Source organism: Oryctolagus cuniculus, chromosome 7 (genome assembly GCF_051225735.1).
Source record: "Oryctolagus cuniculus isolate XC-2025 breed Fujian yellow rabbit chromosome 7, ASM5122573v1, whole genome shotgun sequence".
Classification (NCBI taxonomy): domain Eukaryota; kingdom Metazoa; phylum Chordata; class Mammalia; order Lagomorpha; family Leporidae; genus Oryctolagus; species Oryctolagus cuniculus.
In genome coordinates, this window is record NC_142873.1 from 32,354,402 (window position 1) to 32,371,962 (window position 17,561).

The following is a 17,561-nucleotide window of genomic DNA, read 5'->3' on the forward strand; positions in this document are numbered from 1 at the left end:
TAGGCACATTAGCAGGGAGCTGGATCAGAAGCAGAGCAGCTGGGACTCGAACCAGTGCTCTGATATGGGATGCCAGTGTCGCAGATGGTGGCTCACCCAGCTTTGCCACAGAGCTGGCCCCAAAATCATTTTCAAAGTTGGGAGCTGAAGCTGAGGGCAGAGCAGGAAGGTACAGAGGTTTGGAGCTCTCTGTTCCACGCAGGCCGGCTCCCTCTAAGAACACCAGTGCCAGCTCTGGGGTCCTGTGTGCAGTCTTTTCTATACTCGGGTTAAGAAATCATGAGTGTTCGTTATCAAGCAGCATTTAGAAAAGTGCCCATTCCAGGGAAGGGGAAAAAGAAACAAGTGAGAAGCCAGGTAATTTCACACTTGGCATAGAGCTTGTTCTTCCTGTAGGAAGCTCAGTAGTGCTCTGGCCTTTGAGTGATGGGTGTCTTCACTGAGCCTTACGTTACCAGACAGGGCAGAGGCCTGCTGATGAGCACACACCCTTGTCTGTCACCTGCTGCTGTGAGCAGCCAGACACAAAGTTCCTGAAACACCTTTCCCTGTCCCTGTCGCTTGAAGTGACCGTGAGCTCCCAAATTTCACAAATCATCTTCTGAATGATGACCCTGCTTTGACCATCAATGTCTGTGTCCCATCTTGGACTCATGTCAAAGTGCCTTCTGGGAGGACAGGTCAGGATATGTATGCTCAGTCTCAGAGCTCAGCCTTGAAGGGTGCAGACGACAGATTGGGTCAGTGTTTCATGCCAGTGGATTGCAAAGGAAAACTATGTGGTTATTCCTGGGTACTGCCACTTCCTTGTTCTGTGGGCGTGGTCAGCTGTCGGGACTGCTTCTGCTGAACACAGTAAAAGCCCCCTGTTCATCAGTCTTTCCAGGACCCTGCGTTCTCTTCTGTCCATCAGTCTGTTAGCACGTTTTCACTCACATTCCTGCCCCTGTGTGGGTCTCCTTTGTGTGTTTTTGGGAATGCCCCCTCTGAGGCCACCCTGAACATGACTGAGGAAAAGAGTCCCGTATGCCACACTTCCCCCTACTTCCAAAACCAGTTTAAATCACCTAATTTTTCTTCCCGTTGTGTTTAAAGACACCCATGTCACTGCATCCCATGAACACGACTGATGATTCAAGGGTGTACTTGTTGGGTAATGTAACTTCACAAGGCCCACAGGTCAATAAATAAAACCAACATACCCTACTGTCTTTATTATCAAAGTTTATTGTTGTGGGGGGAGGGGGAGAGTCAGTTCCTAACTACCAGGGAGTACGACTAGGTCTCTGGATGTGCTATATTAATTCTAGGGTAACAGCTTTCTGCAAAATAGCTGTACTGGGGCTCTGTCAGGCAAACATCATTAAGTCAGTGGAAGAGTGAGCCCAGAAAGACCCTGACAGGAGAGCCATTACTCTAGGGAAGTTCCAGTGCTGTGCAGCCTGTAAGGCATCATCTCTCAGGCGACAAGGAGCCGCTGGTGGGATGAAATGGGAGTTGAGCCCATTCTCTACTCCTCGCAGGATGCTAACTATGGCTCCAATGCAAGGAACCAAAGTTAGGTCCTACAAAATGTGTTAAGCTCCCAAAGTGTTGCGGTATGATATAAAGGAAGGGTTAGGAACTAGGACAGTGGAGGAAAAATTAAGAATTACATGGAATGGAAACTTGTGGAGTGGAAAGTAGCTGGGTTTAGATGCCATTTGGAATGACCAAGGACACAGGACAGGCCAGGACAAGGAGGGAAACAATTCAGATACTTAAAGTTATTCAGATACTGGAAGTTAAGTGTCCCCCCCCACCCCGAGGGGGGGAAATTGGGTTTAAAAAGAAAGGTGAACAGGAAAATTAGTACCTGAGTAGAAATAGGTATTTCAAGATGCCAAGAGCAGTATAATACACAGTTAAGCTGTCTACCGGAAGGAAAAGTGGTTATGGTAGCTTGCTACATCGATTTGACACTGCAGTGACATTTCCAGCAATGGCTTTGTCTGCGAGGTTCTGTTGTATTTTGTAGCACGTAGAGCCTTGAAGGAATGTGTTTGTGACACTCAACTTACACGGGGATGCAAATGACTGTGGTGTGAAAACTGAGCGAAATTCCACCACTTCCTGTCTCCCGCTGGGCAGGAGATTAGAAATCTCAAAACAGCTATGGCTATCTATCAGCCCAAGCCCTCCCACCACCAGTGTGATAAAAAATATTAAAGCTAGCCCTAAAGCGCGTGTCAGTTGAGTCTCAGTGGGCCATGTACCATAGTAGACAGCAGGGGATTTACAGTGACGACTTCCGCAGGCAGCCTGAGAAACAAAAGCTGCGTTACAAGTGCCACCCTATCATTAAATATACTGACGGGGGGAAAAAATAGGTAGGGCCATTAAACGAGACCCTACAAAAGTCTAGCTGCCAAATGGATTGGGAAGATAAATAAAACGGCGTGGCTTGTCTCAGCCTCGACCTTCCAGCCCACCTAGTGTGTCCACGAAGCCACCTGCCGGCACCATGCCAGGATGCCTTAGCGTCTCATCTTTTCCCCGAGGGGAAGCGGGCATGTGGCAGGTGCACTGCAGGGACACGCTGCGACCCGTGCGGATTGACCCGTGTGGGGCACAGGCTCTACTTGGGGAAGGGTTTTCAAAGGCAGAGTGAAACAGTCGTTGAGGTGCTCTAGCACTAGACTCGCGCCCACGCCAGGGCAGGAAGCAAGGGTCTCTTCGCTGGGAAAACACCTTTGCTCACTCGTATTTACACGTCTCTTCTGATGGGCACAGGACTCATCTCCACCACCAGACGCCAGGCAGAAGCAGCTTCTTCGCTAATTGGTTCTCCGCTGCAAGGACGGGTCCTCACCTTGGGATGCGGGGCGGGGTCGGGCTGTGTCCCCGCAGGGAACGCACAGGCTGCTGCCGTCCGCCCTGGCTCTTCGAGCCCCGCTGCCTTGTCCTGCCGTTCTCGGGACGCCCACACCTTCGGGAATAATCTTGAGGATCGGCCTCCTCAGCTGTTCCAATCACAGTTCCATTGGCTGGAAAACAGAGAGCATGTAGGTGTGAATTAACCCTTGGATTTGTGGACACCTTGTAGCTTGTAACAGACAGTCATGTATCAGATTTCCTAACGGGACAGAGGCCTGTGGGTCTTCTCCTAAACGCCTGTCCATGGTGGGTGCCCAGGAGAACAAAGGCCCGTGACTGAGCAGACCCGAGTGCCTACGTTCACAGCTCCAGTGTGGAGTGTGGCGTAGCTTTTCTCCTTTTCCTCTTCTGGAAGTTTTTTTTTTTTAAATTGAATTCCTGGCGTAGTAAAAATGGCATAGAAAATTTAAAATGCACAAGAATGTTTATCTAACAAGGAGAGGGGAGAATACAAATCCACTCTGACTCAGCGCTCGCTCTCCAACAGAGGCAGCACAAAAGCGGGGCCAAATTCGTGAGTTTCTGAGAGGAACACCAGAACAGAAAGCAATTTCTGGGGCTGAGCCGCTGCTCGCTCCGGTGTAACCGCAGGGATCTCAGAACCAAGTGACAAGCACAGCTCGATTTGGGGCAAGGAGGGAGACCCGAGTCACTTCAACACGCAGACGCGTTTATGCAAGCACGGTGGGAAGTGGGGTGAAGGCTGGCTGCTGTGAGCGTGTCTCTTGGAGAAAACACGAGCTCAGAGGTGGAAACGCCTCACTGTATGTGTCGGCGTCCTCTGTAAAAGAGAGGGGCTCCTCCTCCATGCAAAACTGCAGGAACAAAGTAGTTGTCAGGGGCAGGAGCCGGCGACCGGAGGTGTTCGGCTGCTCCTTCTGTCAAGGGGCTCCAAGGTCACAGACATGGAATGAGAAGACTGTGTTCCCCCATAAGCTTTGTGAAGCCCCCAAGTGTTCCTCCCCTGTGTGTGGCCACTCCGCTGCTCTTTCGAGGGCTGTGCCGTGCAAGGGACACTGGGGGCCGACTACACTTCTGCTGTCTCTATTAGGCCCCCATTCCCTGTTTCCTTTTTCAAAAAAGACGTTTCTATTTTCATCTACTTGAAAGGCAGAGCTGTGGCAGGGGCCGGGGCAGGGAGAAAGTGACTGATTATGGTTTATTTCCCAAATGCCCACAACAGGAGTCCAGAATTCCGTCTAAGTCTCCCATGGGTAGCAGGGACCCAAGTACACGGTCCCTCCTTGCAGGGTGCTCATTAGCAGGAAGCTGGATTGGTGAAGGAGCCAGGAGTTGAAACGGGCACTCCAGGCTGAGATGCAGGTGTCGCAGTGGCAGCTTAACCCACTGTACCACAGTGCCCCCCACTTCTGCCCTCTCCATCTCCCCTTCAAAGCTGCTCCTCTTCTGTACTTGGCCATGAAAATCCCAGGCCTGTCATCCCAAGCCCTCACACTTTACTCACTGTAGTCCTACATCTGCCTTTCTTGGTGCAAAGATTCAATTTAAAAATATCTTCCTTCAGGGGCCAGCACTGTGGTGTAGAGGGTAAAGCCGCCACCACCTGTAGTGCTGGCATCCCATATGGGCACTGGTTCGAGTCCCAACTGCTGCACTTCTGATCCAGCTCTCTGCTAACGTGCCTGGGAAAGCACTGGAAGTGCTTGGGCCCCTGCCACCCACGTGGGAGACCCGGATGAAACTTCTGGCTCCTGGTGTCGGATTGGCCCAGCTCTAGCCATTGCAGCCATTTAGGGAGTAAACCTGTGTACAGAACTCTGTCTTGCTCTCTTTTTCAAATAAATCTGTTTCTTAAAAAAAAAAAAAAAAACCTCCCTTGAGACATCTGCTGACTACAAGTGACTATAACTGCCCACTGCATGTGGAGGAAGTTTTGAGAGACCAAGATGTTTTGTTGAAACAAACAAACCACCTCTCAGATCCCCAGGGAGAGGCAAGCAAACGCTGTATTATTTCCCTGGTGGACGCAGTGTGGACCACCTGGACTGAGACCAGAGGCACTAGTACTGCTCCGTGTCACTGTCCTTCAGGCCAGAGAGAGGGCACACCTGCCCCCAGTGCAGCAGGTACACGTGGCACACAGCAGCCCTGAGTGACCAGCACGGAGCAGAAAGGAAAAGGCAGAGCTGGCTTTTCACATCACGCTCCGTGTGACCTGAGCAATGTCAGACTTAGGCTCCTTCAAGCCCAGGGCAGCCCGCAGATGAAGGGTTCTGGCCACTCACTCTTTGTTCACTATACCTATTGTGCAAGTGCTCCTGGTCCAGGCCACAGAGAACCATGAGGCCAGATACACAGGGCGCATGCCAGGACGTCAACGGTGTCCGTCAGGCAGTGCCGGTGGCCTGTCATCTGCACTTGCGGGCATTGCAGAACAGGGACCAGCGGCGCACGCACACGCATCAGCGTAGGTGCTGGGTGCGTACCCCTCACCAATTACCTGAGCTGCTTCTCCCTTCAGTGGCCCACGGTCACGTGTTCTGGGTCACACTCTCTGGGCGCTTCGCCGCCACCGGGCGGCTCACTCTCAATTTCCCACAGCACGTCGTCTTCCTCCTCCAGGTTGCTGGAGATGTGGCACTTCTTGAAGCCCTGGACGATGGCTTCGCTCGAGATGCTGTTCCAGGCCACCATGACCCACTCGAGGAAGAGGCCCAGGGGCGGCTTCTTGGCGTTGCCGGTGGGGCTGAGGGCCAGGTTCCCGGCCAGCAGCCAGTTGGAGTACTGGGCCCGCACGCTGTCGTTGAGTGGCTTGTAGACCACCACGTCCAGCACCTGCAGCTGCGAGGTCAGCCCGCCGGGGATGATGACCATGTCCGTGTTCAGGCTCTCCATGGAGCTCTTCACCGAGTCGGTGGCGTGGCCCCGGAAGCCGTTCAGGATGAGCATGCCGCGCTGCTTGGGCGCGCCGGCGCCCGTCCGCCGCCTCCACACCACGTCCAGCCAGTCCTGCATCAAGTCCTCGGTCATCCACCCGTAGCGGTGGCAGCGGATCTCCATGCCGCTGGGGAACTTGCCGGGGGGGATGTAGGTGCCCCTGAGGATGATGTAGGGGGGCAGCTTCCTGCCGTCGGCCAGCACCCCGAGCATCGCCGTGATCTTGAGCTTCTCCCGCCCCGGCGTCTTCACCAGCACGGGCTTCTCGCCCTGGTTGTCCACGGTCACCCGCGACGGCACCTCTAGGCAGATGGGCGTCTCGTCGGCGTTGCCCATCTGGGCCACCTCGTAGTCATGCGTCCTGCGCAGGGCCAGCACGCTGCGCTGGTAGGTGACCAGCTTCTCGGTCAGGTCCTCGGGCAGGTGCTGGGGCACGGGCACCTTGTGCCTCAGCGACAGGTCGTACCTCCGCATCATCCGGCGACACCAGCCCAAGCTCGCCTTGAAGCCCTTCTCGGGAATGTTCATCTCCTGGGCGATCTCCAGCGCTTTCAGCTGCATCGCCTCCCTGGTGATGGGGTCCCCTTTGGCCTGCATGTACCGCACATACTCGGCCACGCGCTGGTCCACCAGGGCAAACCTGCCGTTCTTGGGGCCCCGGAAGGCGCGCCGCATGGCGTGGGCGTTCTGTAGCTGCGGCTTCACCTTGCGCCAGTCCCGCACGTTCTTTTCCAGCACCCCGAACTGCTTGGCGGCCTGGCAGTTGTTGGTGCTCTCGGCGTACTCCACCACCATCAACTTGAAGCCCGCGTCGTAGCTGCGCCGCACGCCGCGGCCAAACTTCCCGGCTATGTCGTCGGCCGAGAGGTCGTAGCCCGGGAAGCCCATGGCCACGTAGAAGGGGTAGCCCTCGCTCCACTCCGGCAGCTCTGCCAGGTCCCGAGGCAGCCGGAGGCCCAGGCCATCCAGGGGCTGGGGCTGGGGAAGCTGGGGGGTAGAATTCGTGGGGCCCGCCCAATCCGGAGGCTTAACGTCAGAGTCTTCGTTCTCTGCGGAGGGACACAAAACAAGGCCGGTGAGCACGGTGAGGCTGCCCCGGGCCAGCCGGCTCAGGACGCTGCATCTGAGGTTCACCCAAACAGAGGTGGCGCCGTCTGAGGCCTTTCCCGAGAGTCTCCCAGTGCTTTCACACACAGACCTCCGTGGTGAGGGGAGGGAGGCCACGCAGGCTAGCGGCTGACAGAGCCGGGTACTGAGCACTGGCCCTGAGAGGCCGGGGGCCAGTGCGACCTTACAGGGCTCTGTGTGCATCACGGCTGGATCCCAGTCCTCAAACAAGAGAACCTGCTGCAAACAGGACACACAGCCAAGTGCAGTTTTTAAGGCACATAAGTGGTCCTCGCACACCGGGTTTCACCGGATGCCTCTATTTAGAAGGCAGTCACGGAAGCGGAATACAGCTCGGGCAAATGACCCTATCTATCTCAAACTAAGCCGCCACCAGCTCACCATGCGCCATGGCATGCCACTCAGAAAGGCAGGAGTGCCGCTTGGTGAATGAGGGCACGGTAGCAATTTTAAGAGGCGTTTCGATTTCGGAGTTGTTCAATGTGGTGGTGGGGAAGCAAGTCTTAGGATCAGTGACCTACGGCCTTTTAAACTCTTACCCGTAGAGAAAAAGGCAAATGAAACTGTTGTGACCTGGGAGTTTCGCTGCATTTAATCAACTGCTCCTCTCCTGTTTTCTTGGTAAGCGGACATTTTTGCCTAGAAGTGTACTGCAGTGTTCACTGCTTTTTCTACCCAGTGTGCCATGGGCAGAAGCCAGGGTAAATAACTTTGGGAGCACGCGTCCTCCCAGCGTTCCCTGGTTTGTGTAGGCACAGGGCATGCTCCTTTAGTGGCCAGGATGTAACTGGACCAGGGGCTGCACGAGCCCACTCTGCTTCCTCTGCATACCAGGTCGCACACGCGCGCTCAGAGAGGTCAACGATGCTGCCTGAGGCCACACAGCTAGCCCTGGAAAGAGGGAGAGCTGTCAGCCCCCAACCCCACTCTTCACTGCCCTACACAATGCACAGAGAAACCGACGAGCCAGCTTCTTGGTGCTCCCGCCTGGATGGGTGCGGAATGCGTGGACTTGCGGTACCTGCAAAGGTTCCTCCTTGGAGCGGCCACTCATCCGAAGTCTGAGACTCCTCCTCCCTTTCCAACCGTGCGATCATGTCTGGCTTAGGGAATGGGAATTCTGTCCAGAGACAAAACCGACAACAGCTGTGTGTTACTGTCCCGCAGCTCCAGCGTAAGTACTTAGTAACACACATGCACCAATTCTGGCCCATGGCCCTCCACCTTGTGAAAGGCAGGGGGCAGCAAGCCCGGGGATGTTTCCAGATAACAGGTCCGTCCAGGGGAGGGTCTGTGTTCTCCGACAGGGAGGGTAGATGCTAGCCTGCACTTAGCAGGCACGTCGGAGGGATGCAGCCGCTGATCCAGTGAACGTTTTGGTCCCCGTATGAGCAAATCGGGAAGTCCCTCCAAGTGGCCACACTGTGATAAGACAGGCGGCATCAGCGCTGGCAGGGGAGCGAGTGTTCTTTGGTGGTGGGGCAGGTATTATGCCCCGACGCTCTGGGCCATGATAATGTGTGGCCTGCCTTCTCCCCCCAAAGAGGATGGCAGCCCAGGCCTGGGCTCAAGGGGAGGCTTCCCGAGTTATGTGAATGTCTGTGTTGAAGGCGGGTGGGTCTGGGAGGTGGCATGGTGGCAGTGTGGGAGGACACAATATTTACATCCTGCCCTAATCAAAACAGGAAACTACATGGGCACCAGCACGCAGAGGACGGAGGCCCAGTCCGGGAGACAGGAACGCTGGATGCACGGACATGACCCTCCCTCGGCTCAGGGCTTGCAGGAGACGAACACAAAGCTTTACCCAGCGACAGCACAGTCTCATAGTTCATCCTCATGACTTCCCGGTACAGGGCCTTTTGTGGCTCGGTCAGAACGTCCCACTCCTCGTCAGAAAAGTATATGGCCACCTCATCAAACAGGGCTGGGACCTGGAACAGCAAACGGGCCCGTCTCAGCAACCAGCAGGCACACGCAGGCAGGGACCACCACAGCTGGGACCCGGGTCGGGGTGGGGATGGCGGCAGGCAGCTGTTCACAGGCTACTGGTGACACGATGTGCCCCTGCCGCTGGCGCTGTTCACACAAAGCGCCCAAATGCCCACCACCAGGCTGGCAGACACAGAACACCTACCGCATCCTCACTTTCTGCAGTGACAGCTGCTCACGGTTCACCTCTGACACCAGTGACAGAAGCCATCCCCACCCAGAGGAAAGTGTCCCACCAACATGCCGGCCCGGAAGGACCTCCAGCCCAGGGGTGGGGTGTGCTGTAAATCCAAACAGGATTACTGCTCCCCGGAGGCCGCACTGGGTCCCAGGGCAACTCATCCTACCTGGTGTTGGACTGGGGACCCAAAGCTGCCCAGACAGGAGGGGCCTGCTCGCATCCCCTGCTGCCCCTTCCCTGGCCCTGCAGCGGCCAGTGGGGCAGGAGCTGAAGGCAGCCAAGCCACCCAAACCAACCCCTCTTTGTTTTCTAAATGACTGTGCTTCCCACGGAATGCGTTTTTTCTTCCCGTCATTAAAACCCATTCTTGGAATCCCACTGCAGTCGGTGGTGAGAACTCCCTGGGACACTTTGGTCACTGTGGACTCTCGGCCTTCCAGGCTGTTCTGCAAGGCCCTGTCTCGGCCTGGCCTCAGCTAAGAATACTGACGTCCTCGGGTGTCGGCCGTCTGTCGGGCAGTCATGCTGGCCTTCCCTCTCAGGACACTCTGCACGCGGGAGGCACTTCCAAGGAAAGCCCTTGGACCCGTGTCCCTGACTGCCCTCCTGCTGCCTGTGGAGAGGCAGAGAAAACCCCACTGAATCAAGGAGATGGGCTCACATAAGCCTCATTTGCTGGCTAGCGTTACACAGCCAATGGCAGGTGGAGATCTGGACCTGTCCAGGCTCCAGCTACACAGAGCAAAGCTGCCACCCCCGGGGACTGAATCTCCACTGCCCTTAGCCGGCCCCTTCATGCTCCAGCCACACTCAGCTGCCCGCTCCTCCTTGCACTAACCACTCCCTGATACCCCCACATCTCTGCCCACGGTCTCCCTGGACTTGGTGGACAGCCACCCAGATGCCCTGCTCTGTAGGAAGCCCACTCACTGCAGGCTATGAGCAGCCCTGGGCGGCCGGCACACCTGGCTCGGGGCTGCAGCTGCACCTGGGACACTCAGAGTTCTGCTGGTTTACCTGTGTGCTCCTGCTGCTGCCGTATCCGCTTGCCCCGAGCACGACCTGTGCTTACTCCACATGCCTTCCCTGTGCCTGGGCTACTGCCTGTAGCCAGTCGGCACTTACAAATAAATGGCTTTCTGGGTAAACAGTCTAGGCAAATCATCTCTGGATTTTCCTTCTCTGGTTCCGCTCAGGAGAGTTTCAAGGCAGCACTCAATTTTACCTGTCACTGAACCGAGCCGCCTCCTCCTGGGAGCCGGCCTGGAGAGCCCCGCAGTATGAAACACCAGGCGGTCAACAGGAGTGGTGGCGAGGCTTTCCCAACTTCCCCCTCCACCTGCACGGCCAGCCAGCCTGGGGATCTGCCACCCACTCCCTTCACACCTCCTAGAGGCTTCCAAGAACCCGCCTGGGCCTTTTCTCTCCCCTGCCAAGTCCCAGATCTAGGCCATACCTATTTATAGCCCCCTTTCCTTTCCTCGGTAACACGCGACACAGGACGGGCAGCCCTGTTCTTAGGCCTGAAGCTGTGCCCAGAGGGCGGCGGGCAGGTGGGTAATTCCCACACCCACACTCTGCTCCAGGAGAGGAGCGGTCAGCTGCTTCCCAGCTCTCCTCCTCGTGCAGTAACCCTCCAGCCAGGCCCCTGGCCCCAAAGCAGCCTTTTATCTGGCCAAACACAGCAGAAGGTAAACACGTCCAGCCCTGGGCCAAACCGAGAAGCCAGACAGTCTGCATCCAACCTCCAGGCACACTGCTGACCTGGCAGTCAGGGGCCCTCCCGGCCTGCCCTCTGCCCCCACCCTCCCAGGAGATCAAGGATTCATCTGATAAGGCTTGTGTGCACTGCCTTGCTGTGTCTGCTAGGCTGGCATTCCAGCGCTGAGCTCCAGGGGAACCTGGTGTGAAGTGTTCACACACAGAAGCCCCCTCCCCCCCAGGGCGGGGAGCCCCAGGCCACGGCTCTGAGGCAGTGAGCCTGCAGGCCTGCACTGAGGAGCACCTGCTGTGGGCCAGGCACTCTCCCTGGTGTAATTACATTATCTCACTGAATACTTTAAGTAAGCCAGGGATCTGGGGATTTCTACCCACGGTGATGGGAGGGAAACAGTGGGTCAGTAACTCGTGCATGGTCACAGAGCTAGAAAATCTGATTCCATAGCCTGTGCTGTCTCAGCAGTCCATGGCGGCCTCAGCAAGGTGGCATGGAAAGACAGGCTAAGGACTTCTCAGTGCCAACAAGCGGAGCACTTACACTTCTGGCGCAGCCTACCACGCTCTCCTGGCTGGCCCTGGTCCCTGGCTGGCCTACTTCTCCCGGTGCTCTCCTCCCACTCTCCACCCTGCACTTCAGGGCCCAGCTGCAGAAGTTCTAACTCTCCATATTCGCTGGGCTCTCTGGGGCCTCTGCATGCGCTGTCCACCTGCCCGCAGTGCAAACCTCCTGCCTTCCCCTGGCTGAGCTGGCTCATGTCAAAGTGCAAAGCATTTTTTTTCCTTTTTCCTATTTGAAATTATAATTCTATTCCAAGTCTGCAGAATGTTATCCTAATATATACTACAGTGCTTAGGATGGTGGAACAGCTTGTGTCGACCACTCTAACATCATTCTCTGCAGCCAGAACATCTATTTAAAAGACAGACTCAATTCCTCCCTTTCCCTAACTGAGTGCTGCCGAGTTCAGCATTGTGGACATTCTGGGCCAGACGGCTCTTTGTGGCATGTGTGGTGGACAGCAGCCCTGTGTACTGGCACTGCAGTTACTCAGTGGTGCCCCTGGCCCATACACATCCAATGCCGGCAGGATCTCCCCTCCAATCCCCGCCTCCAGTTGGGAGAACCAAAAGTGCCTACAAACTCTGCCAAAGGGGCAGGGTAGGGGAAGTGGCCCAAGACCAGGCCTGGTCCGAGTTCCCCAGCCTGAGTGAAGCCTCTGGCGTCTCGGTTGCTGGCGCATCCCTAGCATCGTCAGGAGCTGGCCCTACCGCGGCATGCTCACAAGATGGGAAACTTCACAAGAGGAGGGCTCCTGTCTTCAAACCCAGCACTGTGCTCACTAACCAGGGATGGGGGCGGGACGCCTGGAGGCCACCAGTGCCCAAGCCCCAGCGCCACCACGCCACCAGCTTCCCTCCCCCAGCTCCTCTGCTTGCTTCCTTCTTTCCCAGCACAAGCATAGCCTTCCCCTGGCTCTCTCTCATCGCCCCAGCACACTCACAGATCCACTCCTACTGCACCTGTGCCCCACGGCTCACCACTCCCTGTGGATGTTCTGGGCTGGCCACCCGAACCTCAGCGCTTTGAAGCCTTACACTGGACTGCATGGGACTAAATGCTGGGGAGGAGATCAGGGTGAGCAAAGAACACGGACCAGACAGACATGGCTGGACTGGACTGGATCTACACTGCTTCGAAAGGCAAAGCTCAGGGAGCCGGGGCACAAAGCAAACCTTTAGGCACCCCAGTTCCCTTACAGGAGAAAGACTGGACAACTGGGGAATGCCATGGCTGTACCATTAGGGACCTCTGGTTGGAAAAAAGGGAGACTCCGCAGACACACAATGGAAAACTAAGCAGAGGAAGGAATGTTAATTTGTTGCTTACTTACAATGTTTACAAGTCATGGCAGTCACCAGGAAGTTCAGGAACTACTGTGAATAACCAAGTATACACTAACTCTCTGTTGCACTGACTTTTGCCTAAGTTCACTCTGCCATCAGCACACCATTCCACTTGCAAATGCTAAACCGCGTCTGTCCTCCTTGCTGCTGACCATTTCAACCCAGGCCTGCTGGACCTGCAGCTCTCCCGGGGGAGCTACTGTAAGAGGTACTTACACAGGACCTCATGTCACCCCGGTGAGCCAGGTCTTCCTTAAAATGATCCCCTTGAACCAGCCAGTAAGTCAGCATGCGTGAATTTGGTGCCTGCAGTGTGCCTGGCATGCAGCAGGTGCAGGGGGAAATGGGTGGAGGCACAAGGTCCACACTTCCAGCAACAGGTGCAGGCAGGCTTCTCCATGCCCTAAGCAGGAGACTGAAAGCGAGCCCAGCTCCCAGGCCTGCTTCTCAAGGCGGGACGTGGACTCCACACCTTCTACTTACCCATCCGCCCTCCGAGCAGATTCGGACTTTCTGCATATCTGTGGGGTGATCCTCCAGCTGCCGGCTCTCAATCTCTTCTTCCTCTTGCTCTTCCTTCAGGGTTACATGGAAAGGGAAGGCCGTGGACTCCATCTCTGCAGACATAAAACGGGTTGTGGGTGTGAACTCTCTCTCCCCCTCACGGGACCGGGGCCCAGGAGGGCTCGGCTACGTACCAGCCCCTTCCAACCTCAGTACTACTGCAACCAGGATGCAGCCAGGCAAGTGAGGAGGGCTGGGGTGACACATTTCATTATGATAAGAGGAACGGGAGGTAGATGACCCATCTGACTACCTCCAAATATCACAAGAGCTGTCTGGGGAAGAAAGCCCAGGCCGGATGGTGGAGACCAGAGAACTGAAGAGCAGAACCAAGGCCAGTGTGTAAAACTTCCAAGGAAGAGGTTTCCAAGGGTGCAGGGAAAGGCATGTCTTTCTCAGCCCAGAACCATGGGCAGGAGAGGGGTGTGGACTTCCTGTCAAAGCAGGTGTCTGAAAACAACAGGGGCACTTACTCCTTTGGGTTGGTACCATCAGCCTGGGGAGATTGGTTGGCCCTAGGATACCCCTCACCTGGATTTTCCAAAGAGCAAGGTCCTATCCACGAGCCTTTCAGAAAACAGAACCCTGCTGCCTTTCAAAGGGCTTTCCAAACCCGGGAGGCAGTCCTAGGCACGCTGCATACTCAAGAAAGTGCACACAGTTGTGGGGCGCCCACCCAGACCCGCAAGCGACTTGGGTTGCAGAATCGGCCGACCTAGGCCGGCCAGTACAAAGGGCCGCGCGCCTGTGCCCTCGGAGCGCCGGCGACACCCGGGTGCCCCTGGTGAGATTGCCTCTCGTGGGCTGCACCCCCCGAAATTCCAAAGAAATGGCCCCCACGAAGTGCAAAGTGGGTGTCTTGGAGACATCCAAGAGACACAGGCGCACGCGACAGGGACGGGTCCGGGGCGATGGGACAGGCGGCAGGGCCCCAGCACTGGGGGCCCGAACTTGACCGCAGCCCCCGCCAGCGGCTCGGGGGCAGGAGGTGGGAGGGGCTGCTGCCCCGGGAGAAGAAGGTGCCCACAGCGGCCGCCGCCGCCCGCCCACCGCGCCCCGCCCGCCGCCGCCGCGCCCCCGGGCGCGCTCGGATTTCTCCAGCCATCTTGTCCCATTTCCCTTTCTCCGCGGCCCCGCGCCGGGAGCGCTCCCGCCGGCCCCCGCCGTCCGGCCCGCCTCCCCGCCAGGCCCCTTCCCGGCCCCAGCGCACCTGCCGGGCGGCAAGAGCCGGCGCCGCCCGCCTGCCCCGGCGGGACCGCAACAAAGGCGGCGGCGGCGGCGGCGGCAGCTGCAGCCTCGGCGCCCCCGCCCCCGCCGCGGCCCAGCCGCCCGGGGCCCGGGGGAGGGGCCGCCCCGCCCCACCGCGCCGCCCGCGTGCACTCACCGCGGGGCCGAGCGGCCGGGGCGCGGGCCGGGCCGCCGGAGGGGACGCGAGGGCTGCGGCCCGGCTGTCACAGCGCCATCCTTTCCGCCTCTCCGGCTTCCCCGTGCGCGCGGCCCCGCAGGAGGGAGCGGGCAGGACACGTGGTGGGGACGAGGGAGGGCCCGGCCGGGAGCTGAGGGTGTTGGGAGGCGAGGGGAGGAGCGCGGCTGATGTCAGCAGGCCTCGGCGGTGGCGCCGCTTCCGCCGGCCGCGGTGGCCGTGCCCCCTGGCCTCTCCCCCCGGCGCGGCGCGGGCCGCCGTGAACGCGCCCGAGCGCGGCCCGGCAAGCGCGGAGTTGTCTTCGCGGCCAGAGTAGCGTGGGAGCGCACGGTCGGTGACCCTGGCGTCCGCCGGCGGTTTGCATGCGTGGGCTGGAAATTGCACGCCCAGAGGCGGGCCGTGCCTCCCGCGGGCAGGCCAGACCCGCAAGGTGTCCGAGGTTTGTTCTGTCCGGAGAAGGAACGCCGGGACTGCCCAAGCACGCGTTCCGTGCTCCAAACCGGCGTGTCGAAGCAACGTCGCCGAAACGTTCGAAGGAGTTGCTGGCTGACAGCTCGGCGGGCAGTGCGACAAAAGTAACCCAAGGATCCCCGAAGAAGATTCTGGGCTTCGGTTTATGTTGAACTTTTGTTAAAAGACTATTGATAAGCCGGCGCCGTGGCTCAATAGGCTAATCCTCCACCTTGCGGCGCCGGCACACCGGGTTCTAGTCCCGGTTGGGGCGCCGGATTCTGTCCCGGTTGCCCCTCTTCCAGGCCAGCTCTCTGCTATGGCCAGGGAGTGCAGTGGAGGATGGCCCAGGTGCTTGGGCCCTGCACCCCATGGGAGACCAGGAAAAAGCACCTGGCTCCTGGCTCCTGCCAGGATCAGCGCGGTGCGCCGGCTGCAGCGGCGGCCATTGGAGGGTGAACCAACGGCAAAAAGGAAGACCTTTCTCTCTCTGTCTCTCTCTCTCACTGTCCACTCTGCCTGTCAAAAAAAAAAAAAAAAAAAAAAAAAAAAAGACTATTGATAGTCTGGCACCGCGGCTCACTAGGCTCATCCTCCGCCTGCGGCGCCGGCACACCGGGTTCTAGTCCCGGTCGGGGCGCCGGATTCTGTCCCGGTTGCCCCCTTCCAGGCCAGCTCTCAGCTGTGGCCCGGGAAGGCAGTGGAGGATGGCCCAAGTGCTTGGGCCCTGCACCCCATGGGAGACCAGGAGGAAGTACCTGGCTCCTGGCTTCGGATCGGTGCGGTGCGCTGGCCGCATCGTGCTGGCCGCAGTGGCCATTGGAGGGTGAACCAACGGCAAAGGAAGACCTTTCTCTCTGTCTCTCTCTCTCACTGTCCACTCTGCCTATCAAAAAAGAAAAAAAAAAAAGACTATTGATGGTAATTAAACCAGTCAAAAGGACTTTTTTTTTTTTTAAGCCCCCAGTGGGAGAGAGACACAAAATACGCAAATGGCTGGGGGAGTTACAGCCAAGTTGTGGAATGAGGGGCTCAGAGCGTGGAAAATTACTAAGAGAAGGAGCCTTGCTGAACCGACTGAACAGGATTCTTGCTGCAGGCAGGCCGCGGTGATCAGATGTCAATGTCAAGGGTGATGGAGGAGATAGCTGATCAGATATCTAGGGTGAGGGCTTCTCTCTAAACCGACTTAGCAAGATTTTTGCCAGGACTGCGCCAGGCCGGTAGGGGGTAGGGGTGGGGCAGGGGACCCAGGAGAGGCCCTCACCTGGGAAGAGGGCTCTGTAGTCTGACTAAGGTTCAGTCACAGAACCTGTAGAAGGTTTCCGATTGACCCGAGTTCCTGCTGGGAAAGAGCTCTTTTTGTTTCTGTGTGTATTCTGTCCCCCCTCGGGTGGGAGAGGCCGCTATGGGACTGCGCTCTTCATGCATAAGGTGTAATGACAAACACATCTCTGAAGTGTGATAATGACAGCGGAAGACCAGAGAAGATCTAATCGATAGAGAAAAATCCTTCAGATACAGCATGGGGTGTGGGAGGTGGGCAGAGTTTTTGTCTGTTGCAACGAGCAGTTATTTAAGTGTGCAGAGGTAGTATTTTGAGAGCAGGAGTGACAGCTTAAATTGGTGGCATTCCCATCCTCACGTTTGTGGGGAAATGGCAGGTTCCAATGGGAAAGTGAGAAGGGCGTTGGGAAAGGGCACGGGGCCTTTGAGGAATCTCAGCTGCTTACAGGAAATGAATACAGGTTAGGAGATAACTAGGAAGCCATCTGTTAGGGTTTAGTCTCCGAAACCCTACTGTGCTTGTCCCAGGGAAGAGGCTAACCCAGTAGTGACCCACTTGAATTCTTTTCTTTTCTTTTCTTTTCTTTTCTTTTCTTTTCTTTTCTTTTCTTTTCTTTTCTTTTCTTTTCTTTTCTTTTCTTTTCTTTTCTCTTCTCTTCTCTTCTCTTCTCTTCTTTTCTCTTTCTTTCTTTCTTTTTTTTTTTTTTGACAAGCAGAGTTAGACAGCGAGCGAGAGAGAGACAGAGAAAAAGGTCTTCCTTCTGTTGGTTCACCCCCCAAATGGCCTCTAGGACCAGGTGCTTCCTCCTGGTCTCCCATGGGGTGCAGGGCCCAAGTACTTGGGCCATCCTCCACTGCCTTCCCTGGCCACAGCAAAAAGCTGGACTGGAAGAGGAGCAACCGGGACAGAATCTGGAGCCCCAACTGGGACTAGAACCCGGTGTGCCGGTGCCGCAGGTGCAGGATTAGCCAAGTGAGCAGAGGCGCCAGCCCCACTTGAATTCTTGAGTCTGAGCCCAGTTACCATCAAGGGACATAGGTTTTTTGACAGATGTTATCATTGCTAAACAAGACTTACTGTATGCACAAGAACCTCCT

The 17,561-nt window shown here is 56.9% G+C and overlaps 1 protein-coding gene across 2 annotated transcripts; it reads right to left on the reverse strand.

The window, feature by feature from the left end:
• Window positions 1–1,207: 1,207 nt before the first annotated feature.
• Window positions 1,208–15,059, reverse strand: POGK (pogo transposable element derived with KRAB domain). 2 transcript variants are annotated; one of them, XM_008264143.5, is made up of 6 exons: window positions 14,688–15,059; window positions 13,223–13,356; window positions 8,750–8,876; window positions 7,964–8,062; window positions 5,378–6,863; window positions 1,208–3,026 (listed from the first exon to the last, which is right to left on the reverse strand). In XM_008264143.5, the coding sequence occupies exons 2-5, from the start codon at window positions 13,352–13,354 to the stop codon at window positions 5,395–5,397; spliced, it is 1,827 nt and encodes a 608-aa protein (XP_008262365.1). In that variant the 5' UTR covers window positions 13,355–13,356; window positions 14,688–15,059; the 3' UTR covers window positions 1,208–3,026; window positions 5,378–5,394. The 2 variants fall into 2 exon arrangements, with proteins under 2 accessions (XP_008262365.1, XP_051714378.1); XM_051858418.3 differs by lacking the exon at window positions 14,688–15,059 and adding an exon at window positions 14,514–14,647.
• Window positions 15,060–17,561: the final 2,502 nt, after the last annotated feature.

Coding starts and splice junctions, on each gene's coding strand:
- POGK (XM_008264143.5), bottom strand. CDS start 13,354: ATGGAGTCCACGGCCTTCCCTTTCCATGTAACCCTGAAGGAAGAGCAA. Junction 8,877..13,222: donor TCTGCTCGGAGGGCGGATGG/GTAAGTAGAAGG, acceptor TTGCTGTTCCAG/GTCCCAGCCCTGTTTGATGA. Junction 6,864..7,963: donor CCAAGGAGGAACCTTTGCAG/GTACCGCAAGTC, acceptor GTCCCTCCGCAG/AGAACGAAGACTCTGACGTT.